The sequence below is a fragment of the Dendropsophus ebraccatus genome, chromosome 7 (genome assembly GCF_027789765.1).
Source record: "Dendropsophus ebraccatus isolate aDenEbr1 chromosome 7, aDenEbr1.pat, whole genome shotgun sequence".
NCBI classification, from domain to species: Eukaryota; Metazoa; Chordata; class Amphibia; order Anura; family Hylidae; genus Dendropsophus; species Dendropsophus ebraccatus.
The window spans coordinates 17,343,765-17,364,140 of record NC_091460.1 but is presented as its reverse complement, the minus strand read 5'-3'; the positions used below and the strand labels follow the sequence as shown (position 1 = coordinate 17,364,140).

Genomic DNA, 20,376 nt, shown 5'->3' with positions numbered 1-20,376 from the left:
GGACACCAAGGGGCATTGTTACCATTAGGGGCATTGTAAGTGAGGGAAAAGGTTGGCTGAGGTTTGGCAGGTTTAGCAGACATGTTGTGGCTGGAAGAAACCTTTGTGACAGTTTTGGCCAGATCAAGAAGAAAAGGAGGGTGTGTAGTGACGGAACTGTGCTGAAAGCCAGGTCTCCCACTTGGTGCCTGTAACTCAAGCTTTACTTTGTTTTACATCATAGAATCCCATGACTTCAAGTATCACCTCTACGCAGATGAAACTCAGATCTACTTCTCCGGACTGGATGCCACCTCTTTTCCTTCCAGAATCCCAGAGTGTCTATCGCTTTTATCTTCCTTCTTTTCCTCCTGCTTTCTAAAGCTCAACATGGACAAAACAGGACTAATCCTCTTTTCCCCATCTCACTCCACCCCGCTGTCTAATCTGTCAATCACTATCAATGGCTGCACTCTTTCCCCTGTTCGCCAAGTCCACTGCCTTGGGTTCACCTTTGACTCTGAACTGTCTTTTAAACCACACATTCAGATCCTGACCACCTCCTATCACTTCCACCTAAAAAACATTTCCTGAATCCGCTTGGACTACGTTGACATGTAGTTTTTAATTGCACAATGTCTCACTGCACCTTGCAAAAAAAAAAAAAAAAAAAAGAATGCATGATGTCGTACTTTGCAAGAATGCATGATGTCAACCAAGAATGGGTTTTGTGGTACTATTGATTAAAAGAAAATTTTTTAATGTTTGGAGCAATATACAACATGGTTTAAATTACAAGGTTACTACAAGGACACTACAAGGTTGCACTGTCAGTGTTCAAACATGTCTAACCCAGTCACCACAAAACCTACCAGACAACTAGCAAAATCATCAAGAAAAGTAATACTGATTGATTCAGAAATTGAACAGTCCATTAGTTATTTATCAGCAAAAGCTTGCATGTGTCCACTGTGCTCGTATGTATCTGCCACTGCCTGCACTAGTCCCATACAGAAAGTCAGCCTCTTGGAGAGTTCTTGTAGACTCTGTCTATTTATTATTTTTCTCTTTTCGTACTCATATATTGTAACTTACACCTGTAACCCCTAAAACATTGGTGGATCTCGCTGTAAGACATTACGGAAGCCTGTTGGGCCACCATCAAAACTCCTATGATCTTTCTTATTACTATCACTAAAATTCAAACATTTTGTGAAATTCAGGCTGAATCCAACTTGTGTTATGTGTCTCTAGTAATTACTGTATTTTATTGTCTTGAATTTTTCTTAAGGCACAGGGGGGAAAAGGAGCTGGATGGAGTTGATGTGTAAATAAATACCAACTCCATAGAAAGTAAGTAAAGTTCCCCACTGCTCTCAAGTAAAGACTTTTTACAATGCCATACCATAATCAAGTGTTTACTTACAGGTTGGACCAACAAGATTTTTTTTTATACGTTCTTGAACAGTAGCATCACAATAGATTACTGCTCAGTTCTTGCATTTGAAAGTTCTCCTTCATGATTGCATTGTTAGATTTCACAATTAAATTTTATTCAAATAAATCCTACAAATAAATCTTAAGTTCTCTCAATAGACGACATTTTAATAAATGCATAGTGATAGATTTCAGAATGACTCAACAATGAGATGCTGCGCCAATTTAGTCACAGTTTGTAGATATAAACCCAGCATCCTGAGCAGAGATCATCAGACAACACGACCATGGCTTCTGGTCTTACTGAGCTATTGCCAGTACATTGTGATAGTTATATGCAGACAATGTTAATCCATATATCTATTGTCATTTGTGCTATATTGTCAGGACATGGACTACAGAGACCATCATCACCGTGTAGACTCAGCCAAAAGAATCTAATCACTGGACTGGAATATGAATATTATCAGAAAGGAGACTTCATCACAGGAGGACTGTTCTCGGTCAATGTGTCACGGCCGCGGCGGCTTCCCGCGTTCCGGGTTGCCGCCGCGACCGCCTCCTGTCCCGTGCAGCCACCGGGGTCCTTGTGTAGGGACCCGGCGCTGCTGCTGCTTCGGCCCTGGGGCGCCTCACCTCTCCTCCGTGCAGGTCGCGGTCTGTGCCGGCCGGCGCGCGCGTCCCCGCCTCCTAGGGCGCGCGCGCGCCGGCTGTCTCAGATTTAAAGGGGCAGTGCGCTCCTAATTGGTTAGTGTCACCAATCACTCCCCTATAAATCCCAGCATGCCCTGTCCCCTGTGTTGGAGCCTCTACATGCTTCCCATAGCGTTTGGCCCAGCTCCCTGTTGTTCCTGTGTCCTGTCCGTTACCTGGTCCCAAGTCCCTGTTCCTGAGTCCTGTCCGTTACCTGGTCCCAAGTCCCCGTTCCTGGTTCCTGTTCCCCTGTCACGCCACCTGTTCCCGTGTCCAGCCTGTCACGTGCTCTCTCATCTGCAGACTATTGCCTGTGCCATCTCCTGCCACGCCTCGCCTGCCGACACCAGCAACCAAGCCAGGGGTAGCGACCTGGGGGTCGCCTGCCGCAGCAAGTCCATCCCGCCTTGCGGCGGGCTCTGGTGAAAACCAGCGGCCCCTTAGACTCCGCTCCCTGGTGAGGTTTGTGCCATCGCTGGTGCCGGTCCAGTGGATCCACTACTCCGGGCGTTACAGTAGGCTCCAACCATGGATCCCGGCGAGGTGCCTGATCTCCGTGACGTCGCCAGAGTGGTCGCGCAACAGGCTCAACAAATCCAGAAACAGTCACAGCAGATCCAGCAACTCACTGCCGCCTTACAGCAGCAGACTACTGCCCAGCGCACACCATCTCCTGACGCTGCTTCTTCACTCCGACTGGCCCTCCCAAGCAAGTACTCTGGGGACTCTAAGTTGTGCAGAGGATTCCTGACTCAGTGCACCATGCACATTGAACTTTTGAGTAGTCAGTTTTCCACCGAGCGCTCTAAAGTGGCTTTCATCATCAGCCTATTAGAGGGTAGAGCCCTGGCCTGGGCCACGCCACTGTGGGACCGTGATGATCCTGTTGCTGCCAATCTCCGGGCCTTCCTATTCGAGTTTCGCTCCGTCTTCGAGGAACCTGCCCGTGCTTCTTCAGCCGAGACTGATCTCCTCAACCTCTCTCAAGGCAGCTCCTCTGTTGGTGACTACGCCATCCAGTTCCGCACCCTGGCAGCTGAATTGGACTGGAACGAGGCCGCCCTATTGGCCTCTTTCAAGAAGGGCCTGTCTAGTCGAGTGAGAGAGGTGCTCGCTGCTCGAGACCTGCCTACCTCCCTGAACGAACTCATTCTACTGGCCACCCGAGTTGATACTCGTTTTTCGGAGAGGGAGGAGGAGGTTCGGCATGAACATTTACTAACCCATTCCCGTCGCCATCCCCAGCTGGCGCCGGTTTTCCAGAAACCTGACCTTTCGATGTCCCAACCCTCTCCTGAGATTCCTATGCAGGTGGAACGGGCTCACCTGACGCCTGATGAAAGAATCCGGCGCCTGGAGCAGAATCTCTGTCTCTATTGCGGTGGTTCCGATCACTTCCGGCTGGGATGTCCCCTACGTCCCCAAACATCCGGAGGATGCTCGCACCTAGGTCCGGTGGGACAGGTGTCCCTAGGTGCGAATGCCACCATTCCAAGTCTGTCTATGCCAGTTTCCATCCGGACTCCCTCAGGACAAAATCATCAGACTACTGCCTTCCTCGATTCTGGCTCAGCAGGCAGTTTTATTGCGGCTACATTGGTCCAAAGATGGCGGCTACCCGTGACCCGACTAGCCAGGCCCCTGACTATCTCCTCGGTCACGGGCGAAATTCTTACCGACCGTGTGTACTACCAGACCGCATCTTTAGTCCTCCAGGTGGGTCCTTTACATCAAGAAGAGATATCCTTCTACGTCCTGCCCCATTCTTCCCCCGCGGTCCTCCTGGGACTCCCGTGGCTACAAGAACATGCCCCTCAGCTGGACTGGAGAACCGGGGAGATTCTCAGTTGGGGTCAGGACTGTTCCCACCAGTGTCTCAAGTCACCTCAGACCAAATGTATTATGTCATTTCCTGTCCCGGCCAAGCCTCTATCCGGCCTACCGGCATAAGTCCAAGACTCGGCGGATGCCTTCTCCGCCGAGGTGTACCCTCTCCCCGTACCCAAGACTAAGGTCGTGTCCTCTCACCACCGGAAGAACTTACAGAAGGTCCTCGTCCACAGACCCACAGTCCCTTGCCACGTTATACCGCCTGATCGCCTAGTACCAGTCGTCACCTCCACTCTTCAGAGAGTACCCCCCGGAAAGACTCATGTTCACCCTGCGCTTCGAAGAGGTATTTTGAAGTGGGGACATTCCTCGTTGGAGGCCGGGCACCCTGGAGTCCGTAAGACCGGCCAACGGATCTCTCGCCACTACTGGTGGCCCAGCCTATCCCAAGATGTCAAAGACTTTGTGGCTTCCTGTGCCATTTGCAGGCAAGAAAGAGGGGGAGGCCAAAGGGGGGGGGTACTGTCACGGCCGCGGCGGCTTCCCGCGTTCCGGGTTGCCGCCGCGACCGCCTCCTGTCCCGTGCAGCCGCCGGGGTCCTTGTGTAGGGACCCGGCGCTGCTGCTGCTTCGGCCCTGGGGCGCCTCACCTCTCCTCCGTGCAGGTCGCGGTCTGTGCCGGCCGGCGCGCGCGTCCCCGCCTCCTAGGGCGCGCGCGCGCCGGCTGTCTCAGATTTAAAGGGGCAGTGCGCTCCTAATTGGTTAGTGTCACCAATCACTCCCCTATAAATCCCAGCATGCCCTGTCCCCTGTGTTGGAGCCTCTACATGCTTCCCATAGCGTTTGGCCCAGCTCCCTGTTGTTCCTGTGTCCTGTCCGTTACCTGGTCCCAAGTCCCTGTTCCTGAGTCCTGTCCGTTACCTGGTCCCAAGTCCCCGTTCCTGGTTCCTGTTCCCCTGTCACGCCACCTGTTCCCGTGTCCAGCCTGTCACGTGCTCTCTCATCTGCAGACTATTGCCTGTGCCATCTCCTGCCACGCCTCGCCTGCCGACACCAGCAACCAAGCCAGGGGTAGCGACCTGGGGGTCGCCTGCCGCAGCAAGTCCATCCCGCCTTGCGGCGGGCTCTGGTGAAAACCAGCGGCCCCTTAGACTCCGCTCCCTGGTGAGGTTTGTGCCATCGCTGGTGCCGGTCCAGTGGATCCACTACTCCGGGCGTTACACAATGGAGGTTTTCCATTTAGACTTAATTATCAGGAATCTAGAGGAAGGGTTTTATGTTTAATGTAAGTTTCCTATTATCTATACCATATGAATGCCCTTTAGTAGTTTGTTCTCCTGTAAGGTTTGCTTTGATGAGATGCAAAAAAAAGTAAGGTTTTCTTTTAAAATAAGCAAAAATATTTACTCTCTGTTACTATGTGTTAGAAGTATAATTTATAAAAGTTGGTGCCTGGCTTCTTTATTAGCCTTAAAACATGACTGGCATTGAATTATTAGATACCCATCTCTAGATACCTGTTTTGGAGTTCTTTGCCCTCAACATTACCGGTCTGGCTACTAAGCAGCAATACACACACAGGCACTTCCCTTCCCTTACTTCTCTGGCCCAACAAAGCCCATACTCCTCTCTATGGCATGGCATATTGCTGAAGAAACTGCACTGAACAAGTTCACTTTTTTGGGCTATTAGCTTATACAGTACAGCACTAGATGGTATGTGGGGGAGTAGGGGTTACTGGTGGACTGGGTTTGCAATGTACTGTGTAAGCAAAAAGTGAAGAAATAATAGCAAAGCAAAAAAAGTTACACTGAGTAATGAACTTGTATGTGAATGTGAATTCAGATCTGAGAATGCGAATTGTCAGATGTAGTAGCAATAAATCAATACTAAATAAGTCATATATGGTGTAGTCCATTATTTATGTGCTTATTTCTATGCCGTTTACAGATGTAACCACCAACCAACACACCAAGCAGCTTCAGGGGGTTGTAGTGAACAAATTATACAGACAGGTGTATGTACCAACAGGGGGAGCAGTCTATTGGGAAGAGGGGTTATTTTTTGCTCAACATTCTATGAGACAGATACAGTAGGTTATGGAGACCTAAGCGAAAGAGAAGGGTGAAGGAAGGACGTAGTATGTGAAAGAGGTGCATTAGCGAGACCAGTTTGTGAGATAAAGGGGAAAACCAAGGAGGGCAGTCTGTTAGAAAAGGGGAAGAAATGTGGAATGTGGGGGAGAAGGAGGCACCATATGGCACAGTCTATGAGAGGGGGGGATCAGCAAGACCAATTTGTGGTGGAGAATGGGTGGACTCTAGGGGGCAGTCTGTGAGAGAGGGGTAAAAAAAATATGCAAAGCCAGCATGTAGGAGACTGGGGAAAATCATGGAGAACAATCATGAAGCTAATCTGTTGGGAAAAGAGAGAAGTCTGTGATGCCACTGAAACTTCATAAATGACAGGGAATCCCTTGTTCTTCTTACTAAACAGTAAGCTAGCAATGCTTTATTACTGGCTTACTGTTAGTATATTTACTGGGCTCAGTGCTTTGCAACCAACCTAGGGACATGTGCCAGTGCTCAACTGATGGTATAGCATAAAGAAAACACAGAATAATAAGATGATTCCTGTTTTGATTATGTTCCCACAGTCCAAATGGGAAACTTTACACAGAACTCCTGACCTTTATCTTTGCTATTGATGAGGTGAACAAGGACCCGGAGCTCCTCCCTAATATCACTCTGGGTTATCACATATATGATACTTGTGGAGACAAGATAACTTATGTTCAAAAAATGCTAAATATATTATCAGGGGAAAGAAAGGACGTCCCCAACTATTCCTGCCGCCACCGTGGTGAAGTCACCGGATTTATCAGTGAAGATTTTGAACCAGCAATAATGTTAAATGTATTCAATCATCCAAAAGTAAGTGTCCTATACAATATATACATGAAAAGGATAACATGTGTGACAGGATACAGTTATTGGTCAGTATTGGTTCTAAGACATAAGTCTTTTTCTTTTTTCATCAATGGTGTTACATGAAGGCTTCTTGTTTATTGATTAGTTTTTGTTTTTTTTGTTTTTTTGCCAGATCAATCTTCATAAAATGTATGGTAAATGTATGGTAAAAAAAGAAAAAACTTGTGGGGTGTAATAAAAGTAGAAAACAAAACACTAACCCTTTTGATGACTGTGCACATTTTACTTTTTTAAGCCTTTGCTTTTTCCTTTTTGTGTTTGCTGTTTCCTTTTTGCATTTTTTCACCTACAGACCCACATGAGCTGTTATTTTTTTGCTGCACCAGACTTCACTTTTCCATAAAATGTGTCGCAAAACCAGAAAAAAAAATGTGCAGTAGAAATTCCAAAAAAAAAAAAAAAAACATAAATCCCGGGCGCGCCGGTGCGCACAGCCGAAAACCTTTGAGTCCGCGCCCCCCGTAACGCCCCCTTCACACCTCCTCCCCACACCCCGGCGTACCCGGCGGAAAGTGCCGATTTACGAATAAAAAAATAATGCAAATCGGCCATTTGCGAATAAAAAAATATGCAAATCGGCACTTTCCACCGAAAATCATCCATACGCCGGATAATACATGTCGCCTTGTGTGTTCAAAACTGATCAAAACTTTTGAGAATGGAAAAGTTTTTTTTATAACAACAGGTACACTTAAAGGCATAAGGGTTCAGACACAGCTGTCAGAAAGCATAGCAGTGAACAATAATTTACTTTTAGGGTAGCTTCACACATAACGTATCTGAAATCTGCTGTGGGGCAGTGCATGTCAGCCCATTAAAGTGAATAGACAAATTCACAGCGTGAAATCCACTGCAGATACGTTACGTGTGAAGCTACCCTTACTGGATTCACACTATGTATATTTCAGTCAGTATTGTGGTTCTCATATTGCAACCAAAACCAGGAGTGGATTAAAAACACAGAAAGGATCTGTTCACACAATGTTGAAATTGAGTGGATGGCCGTCATATAACGGTAAATAACTTCCATTATTTCAATACAACAGCCGTTGTTTTAAAATAACAGCAAATATTTGCCATTAAATGGCGGCCATCCACTCAATTTCAGCATTGTGTGAAAATAGCCTTTCTGTATTTTCAATCCACTCCTGGTTTTGGTTGCAATATGAGGACCACAATACTGACTGAAATATACGTAGTGTGAACCCAGCCTAATTAGACTGTAGTCTGCATTAGGTCTTAAATCTAGAAGTGATCCGAAAAAGAGCCCCTTTTAAGCCCAACTCTTTTTTTTTTTTTTTCATTCAGAGAGGAGAGTGGACACGCTGCAGTGCATCTTCTCCCCCCTCTATCTGCCGATTGGTACAGGTCTGAACACTCATTTTTTATTGGAGATATTTTCGGGGACAATGAGGATCAGTGGTTTCTGGTGTTCAGGTCAGTGATCAGAGAAAGATCTAGGGAAAGATTCAACAAAAGAAATTAAAGTTTATAGATAGTCCCATCTGCTTCAAGTCCATGCTACCATTCTCACTATTTCTTTGTGTCATTATCATTTCTATCGTTATTTGGTTTCTGTCATGTGTAGTGATTAGAGATGAGCGAACCTCGAGCATGATCGAGTCCATCCGAACCCGAGCATTCGGCATTTGATTAGCGATGGCTGCTGAAGTTGGATAAAGCCCTAAGGCTATGTGGAAATCATGGATATAGTCATTGGCTGTATCCATGTTTTTCAGACAACCTTAGGGCTTTATCCAAGTTCAGCAGCCCCAGCTAATCAAATGCCGATCGTTTGGGTTCGGATGAACTCGATCATGCTCGAGGTTCGCTCACCTGTAGTAGTGATGATCAAACAGTAAAATGTTCGAGTTTGAGCCGAACTTTGAACAGTAGTGAAGTTTGTTTCAAAGTTCAACTCGAACTCAAACCCCATTAAAGTCAATGGGAGATGTTTGGGTTAATTTTAGGAGATTCTAGGAGAAGCTGGAATTACCATCCAGAAGAGTAAATTGGAAACATGGAACAACTTATAGCCTAAAATTTGGCTGTAAGAATGACAGGGAAAATACTGTATTTCTTTCAATGGATAAGTGAAAACAGGGCAGCTTGCAATCAGTGGCATAGCTATAGGGGTGCAGAGGTAGCAGCTACTATAGGGTCCTGCATCCTGAGGTGGCTTAAAAGCTCAGTGGACACATAGGACGCCGGTATTGATAATGGAACATGGTAACTGGCAGGGACTTTGCACCAAGAAATAAAAGTTATCACTCTGCAGGCTGGAGTAGAGTAGACAGCATTACCATTGGTGGCAGCAAAAACACACCAAAGGGGAACATGGAGGTTTAGCTGGCGGGGGCGTAGCTATAGGGTGCACTTGCCCGTGTATGCACATTGCCTCTCCTTCTATGGAATCCCGGCTGGAGCGTATACCAATCGTATACTCTCCGGCCGGGATCCCATTCGGCACCGCAAAAAACTGACATGTCAGTTTTCTGCGGCTGCAATTCAGTGAATTGCGGCTGTAGAAAGACCTGTCAGTTCACACAATGAAGCGAGTGGCTCCAGCCGCTTGCTTCATTGTGTGCTATGAGAGTTCTGATGCGGGCACGCGCTGTTTCGCCCGCATCAGAACACTGTGGCCGGAAAGATCTCTTACAACGTGTGAACATGGCCTGAGTCTGATCAGCTTTGCCTATTACAGGCATATTACATGGCAGTGCTAATCAGCACTGCAATGTAATATGTTTAATCAGGCAATTACACAGTAAAGTCCCCATGGTGGGACAATAAAATAAAGTGTAAAAAAAAAAAAAAAAAAAAATATTAATAATAAATGAAAAATCACATATAATCCCCATATCCCCCAATACAATAATAAATATTGGGGGAAAAAAATAAAAAATAACACACATTTAGAATCGCTGCGTGCATAATGATACTGGCAATAAAACGATCCCATTATTAAACCTGTGTGGTGACCGCAGAAAATTTAAAATGAGAAAAATGCTAATTTTGTAATTTTTTCATGAAAAAAAATAACATTTTTTTTTTTTTTTGCATATCGCCCACAATTTACCACTAACCTCAAGAACAATATGTCACTAACTACACGTAGCTACAACCGTATACAATGAGATAGGTTGGATTTAAAAAAATGGGCTCTGGTCCTGAAGGCCAAAATCAGTCCATTCCTGAAGGGGTTAAACCTTCACGCTTACTTACTGCATAAGTGAAGCATTTTGCTGTTTAGCTTAACAACGGACAGTGCCTGCATTGATTGCTTTTCCATCTCCTCTACCAGGCTTCATCTCTTATCATCACAAGCCAGTAGGGGTTACCTGTATACTCTTTAAGTTAAAGGGGCTGTTCCAAGTGCAGAAGATTGCTCAAGCCTGGTTTTGCCTGCACCTGATGATTAGGATAAAGACCCGCTCCCACGCCTCTCTGAAGGTATCCTTCCAAGCAGGGCCGTCATCAGCAAAGGGCTTACTCGGGCAAGTGCAGGGGCTCACAGTGCCTCTACGGGCCCAGAATGGGAGAGCGGCCTGGTGCTCTAATGTTCAGCCTGCTCATTGTAGTGCAGGGTAAGCGCTGAGCACCAGAAGACAGAGGAGATGGAGAAGGACCTGCACATGAGAGAGAAAAGGATGAAGAACCTGATCATATGACCAGAAGGTCCTCAACCTTACAGTATAGAGAGCAGCCCAACAGAGGAAGAGGGAGAAGACTGAGCTGTAAGTGCTGTGTGTCAGTGTCAGTCAGTGCGCGTTAGTGTCTGTTAATCAGTTTCTGTGTCAATCAGTGCCTGTCATCCAGTTAGTGTCAGTCAGTGTTTATGTCAGTTAGTCAGTGTTAGTCAGTAAAAATGTGGTGTCCAACCACTGTGGTGTTTTCTCTTCTCCTGTACACCTGTCACAAAAAAAGTGGTGGATGAAGGATATTAAGTTTCACCACTAGGAACTAGCCTCGACAAGACAAAGCAGCCAGTATAAAAGGTCTATGTATTCTATCACGCAATGCAGGTTACTGGGACACCTTGTACACCTAGCTACACCCAGATAACCACGCCTGGGGCTTGTACTACTATATTGGGATGGGTTCTACGATACCAGGGGGTAGAAGGTGGTCAGACACAGTCTAAACACAAATACAAGTAACTTTTCATGAAGATATCTCCAGGTTCCGGCAGAGTACACAGCTACACTGGGTTGGGGGCGGGGCTCCTCTAGCAAACACTTATCCTCTACTCTACACTCTACTTTAAGAGCACTACCACAACTACCTCTTCTGCTACTCTCAAGCACCTGCCACGAGCACTAAAGTTAAGCACTCAAGTCAGTGTGTCATGTATTTATATTGTCTACAAACATGTACTGTAAACCTGCCACACGAATGTACGCCGGGATCGTATACGGCGCCATAAGAAATGAACCAGATCACTGTTTCCGGCCGGAAGGCTGTAACTTATGCCCGTAGCGTATCCCGCGGCTCCGTACGAAGTGGTGATTTCTTCATTTTTCCGCTCTTCTATGCCGATCCAAAAGGTTCTGTGGGGTGTCCGGGGCTAGGTGAAGATTTGCAAGTAAAAGACCGCTGTCAGATCGCTTCGTAGGGGGCTCAGAAAGCGTAAGTAGACTACGGGCGTACGTTCGCAATGCGTACGCATTGCGTACACACTGCGTACGCATCCGCCCGCACATCGAATATTAGCACGCCCGTTGTTTCAGCCGTACATGTACGGCGCGTACGAAATGCGTACGGATTCATACGTAGTGTGAACATAGCCTGAATGTGAGAAACATGAATATCCGGGATTTATATTATTTCATAAAATCCTTTTATCCCTTCTAGATCAGCTATGGAACAGCAACGCAAAGGAATACTGACATTTTAGAAACTTATTTTAAAGTTAGTCAAAATGAGAAGTTTTGGTGTATGGCGGCTGTATTTCTCGTTAAACATTTCGGATGGAACTGGGTCGGTATCATTGTATCGGATGAAGGCGACAGAGAATCAGAATTGTTCTATCTAACCAAGGAAATGGCCAGACGGGGAATCTGTATTGAATTTGTAGTTAGAGTCTACAAGTATACCTTTAAAGAATCGCAAAATATCATATCTAAGTCAACATCTAAAGTTATCATACTTTGTGGTCAATATTTTTTTACTCTTCTCACATTATTGGATATAGAAGTTGTCCACCGGGATAGAACTCTGATCCTCAGTGAGTCTTGGTTCACCCACTCGGATATCATAGAATTCTTCAGCCAAGTAACCAACTGTTGTTTGATTTTTTTTCCCGCTTTATAAACCGATTCCGGGTCTGGTGACGTTTCTCAGTAATATAAACCTAAAAACCCATCCAAGTGACCCCCTACTGGAAGATCTCTATTACTTTCTTGGTAATTGTTCATTTTCAAATGTTTCTAAGTTAGGCATATTAAAACATTATGGAAAGATTTCTTCTAAGAACTACACAGATCATGTGGATCTTCTAAAATTTTATTTGAATCACACATCGTACTACTCTGTGTATACTGCGGTACATATCCTGGCTCACGCTATTCAGGACATGAACTTCCATCTGAAAAGGAGCCATAATAGATCTAGAGATTGTGATCGCAGCCGGATGGTAATGTAAACCAAATAAACTCTAAGGAGCAGATGTATCAAGGTCTGCACCCAGCGCAGACTGGCAAATAAATCTCACAGGAATCTATAAACAGTAGTGATGAGCGAATAGTGAAATATTCGAATATTCGATATTTGTACGAATATCTCCCTGATGTTCGACTATTCGATCGAATATTCGATCCCCTTAACCCTTTAAGGACAGAGCAAATTTCGATTTTTGCGTTTTCGGTTTTTCCTCCTTGTGCATAAAAGGCCATAGCACTTGCATTTTTCCACCTAGAGACCCACATGAGCCCTTATTTTTTGCGTCACTAATTGTACTTTGCAATGACAGGCTGAATTTTTCCATAAAGTACACTGCGAAACCAGAAAAAAATTTTAAGTGTGGTGAAATTGAAAAAAAAAACGCATTTTGTTTATTTGGGGGAAATGTGTTTTTACGCCATTCGCCCTGGGGTAAAACTGACTTGTTATATATGTTCCTCAAGTCGTTACGATTAAAACGATATGTAACATGTATAACTTATATTGTATCTGATGGCCTGTAAAAAATTTAAACCATTGTCAACAAATATACAACACTTAAAATCGCTCCATTCCCAGGCTTATAGCGCTTTTATCCTTTGGTCTATGGGGCTGTGCGAGGTGTCATTTTTTGCGCCATGATGTGTTCTTTCTATCGGTACCTTGATTGCGCATATACGACTTTTTGATCGCTTTTTATTACAATTTTTCTGGATTTGATGCGACCAAAAATGCGCAATTTTGCACTTTGGGATTTTTTTGCGCTGACGCCATTTACCGTGCGAGATCAGGAATGTGATTAATTAATAGTTCGGGCGATTACGCACGCGGCGATAGCAAACATGTTTGTTTATGTATTTATTTATTTACTTTTATTTATAACCTGGGAAAAGGGGGGTGATTCAGACTTTTATTAGGGGAGGGGGCTTTTTACTATTAACAACACTTTTTTTTTTACTTTTACACTTATACTAGAAGCCCCCATGGGGGACTTCTAGTATAAGTGCTTTGATCTCTCATTGAGATCTCTGCAGCATAGATATGCTGCAGAGATCCATGAGATCGGCACTCGTTTACTTCCGGCTGCTGCAGCCGGAAGTAAACGAGTGCCGAGCCGGGGACGGCGCCATCTTGGAGCGGTCCCTGGCCGGCTTCATTTGCGGAGATCGCTCCTCCGGGACAACATCCCGGAGGAGCGATCTCCCCACTAGACACCAGGGATGACGCTGCGTCCGGTAATCGGATGCAGCTGTCAACTTTGACAGCTGCATCCGATTACTGTATTAGCGGGCACGGCGATCGGACCGTGCCCGCTAATACCTACGGTCCCGGGCTACACGCGGCACCCGGGACCGGCGCGGTTCAGAGCGGGGTCGCCGCGCGGCCCCGCTCTGAACTCCCTTACCGGCATCAGGGCGTAAATTTACGCCCGATGTCGTTAAGGGGTTAAAGTCTATGGGAACAAGTATTTGATTATTGAAAAACATCTATTCGACCACTTGGAGGTCCCCAAGTCCACAATGACACCTCAGGGAAAGGGAAGGGGGATTAGAATGCTTATCGAATATTTATTGAATATTTTGCTTACTATTCGATAATATTCGACACTATCGAATACCTTACTATTAGATCAAATATCTATTCGATCGAACATTATTCGCTCATCACTAATAAACAGCCAATCCCTATCCTATTTCGACAGTCCCTGCTTCTTTTATGAAGTACATAAGGCCTCCCTAGCTTACTGTCTTCTCTCCTCTTTCAATGGTGCCATACTCATACTCCAGCAGCCTGCAGCCCATTCAGCCAATCACTGACTGAGATGGGACAGTGCTGCGGTCAGTAATGGGATTAGCAGGCTTTCACTCTTGTCTTAAGAGTGACAGCCCACTCAGCCAATCACTGTCTGACTGAGACTGGGACAGCTCTGTGGCCAGTGATTGGCTGAGCGGGCTGTCACTCTAGTGTCAGCCCGCTCAGCCAATAACTGCTGTCCCGTCTCAGTCAGTCAATAATTGGCTGAACGGGCTGCCATTTTTGTCAGCTAATCACTGGCTGACAGAGACGGGGTAGCGCCATGGCCAATGATTTGCTAACCTTACCTTGTATCAAGAGTGAAAGCAAACTCAGCCAATCACTGGCCATGGCGCTGTCCCATCTCAGTCAGTCAGTGATTTGCTGAGTGGGCTGTCACTCCCAAGACTAGAGTGACAGCCTGCTCAGCCAATCACTGGTAGCGGTGCTGTCCCATCTCAGTCAGTCAGTGATTTGCTGAGTGGGCTGTCACTCCCAAGACTAGAGTGACAGCCTGCTCAGCCAATCACTGGTAGCGGTGCTGTCCCATCTCAGTTAGCCAGTGATTTGCTGAGTAGGCTGTTACTCCCAAGACTAGAGTGACATCCTGCTCAGCTAATCACTGGTGGCGGTGTTGTCCCATCTCAGTCAGTGATTGGCTAAATTGTCTGGGGGCTGCTGGAGACACCGGAGACCCTGAGGAGGACACCAAGGGAGTGCAGATAAGTGAGAAAACACTTTTATTTTTGTTTTTAAGATGGGACCGCCATCTTTGCAAACTGTGCAAAAACTAGTTTGATACCGAAACAAACTTTTGGCAAACTTCAGAGCGAATTCCATTTCAGGAAGTTTAGTTGACTCATCTCTTTTGGTCATTCTTTGCAGAAGACACCTCTCTATGATGTTTATTTACAGTATATGGAACATGTCCTCTTTGGTTACCATGTCCTCTTCGGTTACCATATTTGTTGTGTGAGATCATTTTTATTTTAATCTCTGAGAACTTCATTCTTCTTTCTCTTCTACAGACAAATCATTTTGTTAAAAGAATAAATTACCTGGATTACAATGCTGAGAAGATTTCCTTCACTGAGGAAAGACTCCTCAACTCACAATCACTCAGAAACTTAGTGATTATAAATGGTAATGTAATGTTTCTGGACACAGGGAGCTATTTCACTACAGAAGACCAGAAGTTCTATCATCCCAACAAAATCATTACATGGAAAAATGGCAGAGTGAGTGTTTTCAGTGCCGACCAAGATTATGGATTCTTTCCAGATCGCTGTGCAAAGTCGTAGGGGTTGGTGTCTGGAACACCAGTCTTAGGATATTTAAAAGGAGTAGGATAAGAAGGATAGGTGGGATACGAGGTATGGAGTAGTTGGCGAGAGATAGACGGGGGGGGGGGGGGGGGGGGGATGGCGGGGGTAGACTTTATTCGAAAGCCATTTACTGTATGTTTAGTCATATATTCACTACTTTATCTTTACTGTTATTTACTATCGTTCGTGATATATAACAAGCCATCTGTTTCTATCTTCAGTATTTTTAGTATGATAAAATGAAAACATTCTTTATTGTTAAGGCTAGGCTCACATTTTATTGTTAACGCTAGGTTCACAGTTTATGGAAAAAAATGATTGCAATTTTGGAACGCACCTACAATGCATTATGTGTTGTACCCTGTAATAAAGCATCCCCAGTTGATTTGGGGAAAAAAGAAATTAGTTCTTATCTCTGCAGTCAAAAATTTGGTGAACTTTTTTAGAAGAATCACATAAAACAAGAGACAAATAATTCTTATATAATAGTAAAGATACATTGTCTGACGACAATAGGGTACGCGCCTTCTCACCTCCTAAATCAGTCATGTCAAACTCTGGCCCGCGGGCCAAATCTGGCCCGTGGTGCCATCAGTTTTAGCCCACCAGGCAATTCAGAGTTTGAATTACATCTGGCCCGTCGTGGCTACTATATAAGAAACTATGGGACAGGGCTGGCTACTATATAAGAGACTATAGGGGAGGGGTGGCTACTAGATAAGAGACTATGGGGGAGGGCTGTCTACTATATGAGACTACTGGGAGGGCTGGCTACTTCATAAGAGAATATGGGGAGGACTGGCTACTATATAAGACTACAGGGAAGGGCTGGTTACTATGAGACTACGGGGGAGGGCTGGTTACTATGAGACTACGGGGGAGGGCTGCCTACTATATGATACTATTGGGAAGGGCTGCCTACTATATGATATTATTGGGAAGGGCTGGCTACTATATGATACTATTGGAAAGGGCTGGCTACTATATGATACCTTTGGGAAGGGCTGGCTAGTATTTGATACTATTGGGAAGGGCTGGCTACTATATGATAGTATTGGGGAGGGCTGGCTACTATATGATACTATTGGGGAGGGACGGCTACTATATGATACTATTGGGGAGGGCTGGCTACTATATGGGACACTTGGGGGGCTGGCTACTATTTGGGCACTATTAGGATGGCTGGCTAATATGTGGTGCAATTTTGGTTGGGTTGGCTACAACATGGGGCAATACTGGGGGGGGGGGTGGCTATTATATGGGTTTGGGTTTAATCAGATAGCAATTTATCACATCATTTATCATAGTTAACGGGACTGGGAGACGCACACTGACAGTACCAGGAACAGTGCATGCTGCTCTGACAGTACCAGGACCGCCAAATTCGCGCTTCAATAATTATCACGGTTGGCCCGTGAATTTTTTAAGTTTGGCCCACTGTGTATTTGAGTTTGACACCCCTGTTCTAAAATATCAAATAAGCCCAAAACCAAAGTAAACCAATACTGAATTTCAGAGCCATATAGAAAGGTTAAAGGGGTAAAGGAGCTTAAAGAGGTAGCCCAGGGATCATGGGGGTCCGACCACCCTACCCCCTGCCGTCTTACGTTTTGGCCCGCAGCTTGTTTGTTTTAAATAGAGCAAAGGGTAAAGCACATGACCCATTGCTCTATTTTTTCTATGGAGCGCCGGAAAGGGCTTACTCGGCTGTTTCCAGCAGCTCCATAGAAATGAATTGAGCCGCGGGTCACATTCCATACACTCTGCTTTGTTCAAAACAAAGAAGCCAGGGGCCCAATATGGAGATCAGGCCCCTGACAATCTCTTTCTTGTCCCCTAACCTGTGGATAAGGGACAAGTTCATTTTCACTGGACCTGCTTTTAGGAATTTCAGTACTGCAGGAAGTGGTATACTCTTTCCAGTCTGACACACTGCTCTCTGCTGCCACCTCTGTCCGGGTCAGAAACTGTCTAGAGCAGCAGCAACTCCCCATAGAAAACCTCTCCTGCTCTGAACAGTTCCTGACATGGACAGAGGTGGCAGCAGAGAGCACTGTGTCAAACTGGAATGAATATACCACTTCCTGCAGGACATACAGCACACTTATCAGATGCTGTAAGGCTTGAGATTTTTACATAGATGTAGATGACAAATCTGTATAACTTTAGGGGGAGGGGGGGCTTTAAAGCTGTATTTGACTGTATTTGATTAGGCATGTCCATAACATGTTTAAATACAACATAATTCACTTGTTATAGTAGTTTTCTTAGATTTGATGGACAGTTTATATTTTCTTTTATAAGCAGAAGCCGCAATCTCGGTGTAATGATCAATGTTCTCCAGGATCCAGAAAAGCTCCTAATGGACGATATCACGTCTGCTGCTATAACTGTGTGCCATGTTCTACAGGGGAAATGTCCAATATAACAGGTAAAAGCAGAGGGAGAGAGAGAGAGTGTGTGTGTCAGGGCTCTGCTTCCAATCCAAGAGGTACAGTTACAGGTACAGAAGCGTTGAGTGAGGAGGCATTCAGGCCACTGGGACTTCAGGGGCTCTGGGCTCCACCTCTTTGACCCTTGGCTACATACATACATTTTCTAAGTTTTGGAAGCACAGACGGTGTGTCATATTGCATTAACATCTATCTAACATTATCTGTAAATTGTAACATGATCTTCAGTTGATTCTCTTTAACTATGTTAATTGCAAGCTGGTGACCTGTAACTGTGTTGTGTAGCGCGGCTGCTGAACAACTGATTGGCATGGGTGTCGGATGTATTCACCCCACTGATCAGTGACTGATGAGCTATCTTATCCTTTTTACCGGGAAAATCTCTTGAAAGCTGAAAGTGAGAATAAACTTGGGACAGGCCTTTATCTCACATAGACATTTAATAGCATATTGTCTGTCTTTTTGTAAATTTGTGCTGTTTGTGCATAGGGAATCTGTCAACATCCAAACTGGACCCGAGGTGCTGACAATGCAGTGTAGGTGTCTGGCCCCTCTTGTGCATGGTACCTGTCTTAAATGCGTCCGTTCAGTAGATTTTATACAGTATTGCCAAACCCACTGTAACCAAGAGTCAAAGAGGAGCAGTGGCCTGGCGTTTGTGCTGCACTTCAGAACGTCTCACCACCACTTCCTCCTCCCTCTTTTTGCTGCATATTTACCCTTGGCCGGTATCCTGCTCCATGCTGGCATTACCTTGGTGCATGCATGCATCGTTGCTGGCATGGGCTAGGCGTGGACTTGGCTTTTCATGCCTGATCTCTCGGCCATGCGCATGCATGCGCTATTGGCGGGAGGCCGTAGTGTTTGGAATGTGGTGTGATCACACATCAGCCTGTGAGCAAAGTTATACAAAGTACTATGATGTAAATAAAATACAGCAAAATAAATGTCCAGTGAGTATGTGTCTTCTCTACATAGAGTCATACAGTGAAAAGCTGCAAAGACTTAACGTACTGTTCACATGATGGTATAACCATAATTTGCAGCCATACTTTTTTTCTGATATAATTTCATATAGATCTGGTGGAGTCTGGATAGTGTGGCAAAGTTTTTCTATTTCGGTGCGGTGTCGGTTGTTTCTTGAGAACTGTATAAAATCTACTGAATGGACGCATTTAAGACATGTACCATGCTTACAAGGGGCCAGACACCTATACTACACTGTCAGCACCTCCGGTCCAGTCCAGGTGTTGACAGATTCCTTTTAATTTGAATTATCTTTTATTACTTTACTATTCTGTGTCCCACAGACAGTGAGATCTGCCATAGATGTCCGGATGATGGATGGCCGGATGAGAGGAAAGTAACATGTGTTCCTAAAACATATACATTTCTATCCTATGAGGAGGATATTGCCATTATTTTTATATTCACCTCTTTAACATTATCTGCTGTAACCATTACTATACTGGGAATCTTCATCTATCACTGGGACTCTCCCATTGTGAGGGCCAATAACCGCACTGTGAGCTTCATCCTCCTGGTCTCCATCTTGCTGAGCTTCTTGTTCTTCTTGTTCCTCGGCCGTCCTGTAGATATAACCTGCATGCTGAGACAGACTATATTTGGGATATTCTTCTCTATCTCTGTATCTTCTGTTCTCTCCAAAACTCTCACAGTCTGCATTGCCTTCAAAGCCACCAAACCTGGGAGCATCTGGAGGAAGCTGATAGGTGTGAAGACATCAACCTATGTTCTGGGGATTTGCTCCTCAGTACAAGTTCTCATCTGTGTTTCTTGGATGTCCGTTTCTTCTCCATATCAGGAGTTTGACATGACGTCCTATATGGATCAGATCCTCATTCAGTGTAATGAAGGGTCAGATATCTGGTTCTACTCCATGTTGGGGTATCTGGGGTTCCTGGCAGCGGTGAGCTTTGTTCTGGCTTTCATGGTGAGGACATTACCGGACAGTTATAATGAGGCCAAGTACATCACCTTCAGCATGCTGGTGTTCTGCAGTGTCTGGATCGCCATGATCCCGGCCTATCTGAGCACCAGAGGGAAATATATGGTGGCTGTGGAGATATTCGCTATACTAGGCTCTAGTGCCGGGTTATTAGGATGTATATTCTTACCTAAATGTTTTATAATAATAAAGCCTGGTACAAATGTTAAAATAAATAGGAAAAATTAGAAATAAAAGTTAAATGTA

General features: G+C 45.2%; 1 protein-coding gene across 1 annotated transcript; it reads left to right on the top strand.

The window, feature by feature from the left end:
- Positions 1–662: 662 nt before the first annotated feature.
- LOC138796464 (vomeronasal type-2 receptor 26-like) lies at positions 663–20,358 on the top strand. Its single transcript, XM_069976069.1, has 7 exons — positions 663–712; positions 6,595–6,871; positions 11,783–12,202; positions 12,363–12,563; positions 15,412–15,621; positions 18,016–18,139; positions 19,472–20,358. The coding sequence occupies exons 1-7, from the start codon at positions 663–665 to the stop codon at positions 20,356–20,358; spliced, it is 2,169 nt and encodes a 722-aa protein (XP_069832170.1).
- The last annotated feature ends 18 nt before the right edge of the window (positions 20,359–20,376 follow it).

Bases quoted from the DNA above. Each gene is read 5' to 3' on its own strand.
- LOC138796464 (XM_069976069.1), top strand. From the start codon at position 663: ATGTCGTACTTTGCAAGAATGCATGATGTCAACCAAGAATGGGTTTTG. The intron at 6,872-11,782 runs GTAAGTGTCCTA...TATCCCTTCTAG, and splicing joins ATGTATTCAATCATCCAAAA to ATCAGCTATGGAACAGCAAC. The intron at 18,140-19,471 runs GTAAAAGCAGAG...TGTGTCCCACAG, and splicing joins GGAAATGTCCAATATAACAG to ACAGTGAGATCTGCCATAGA.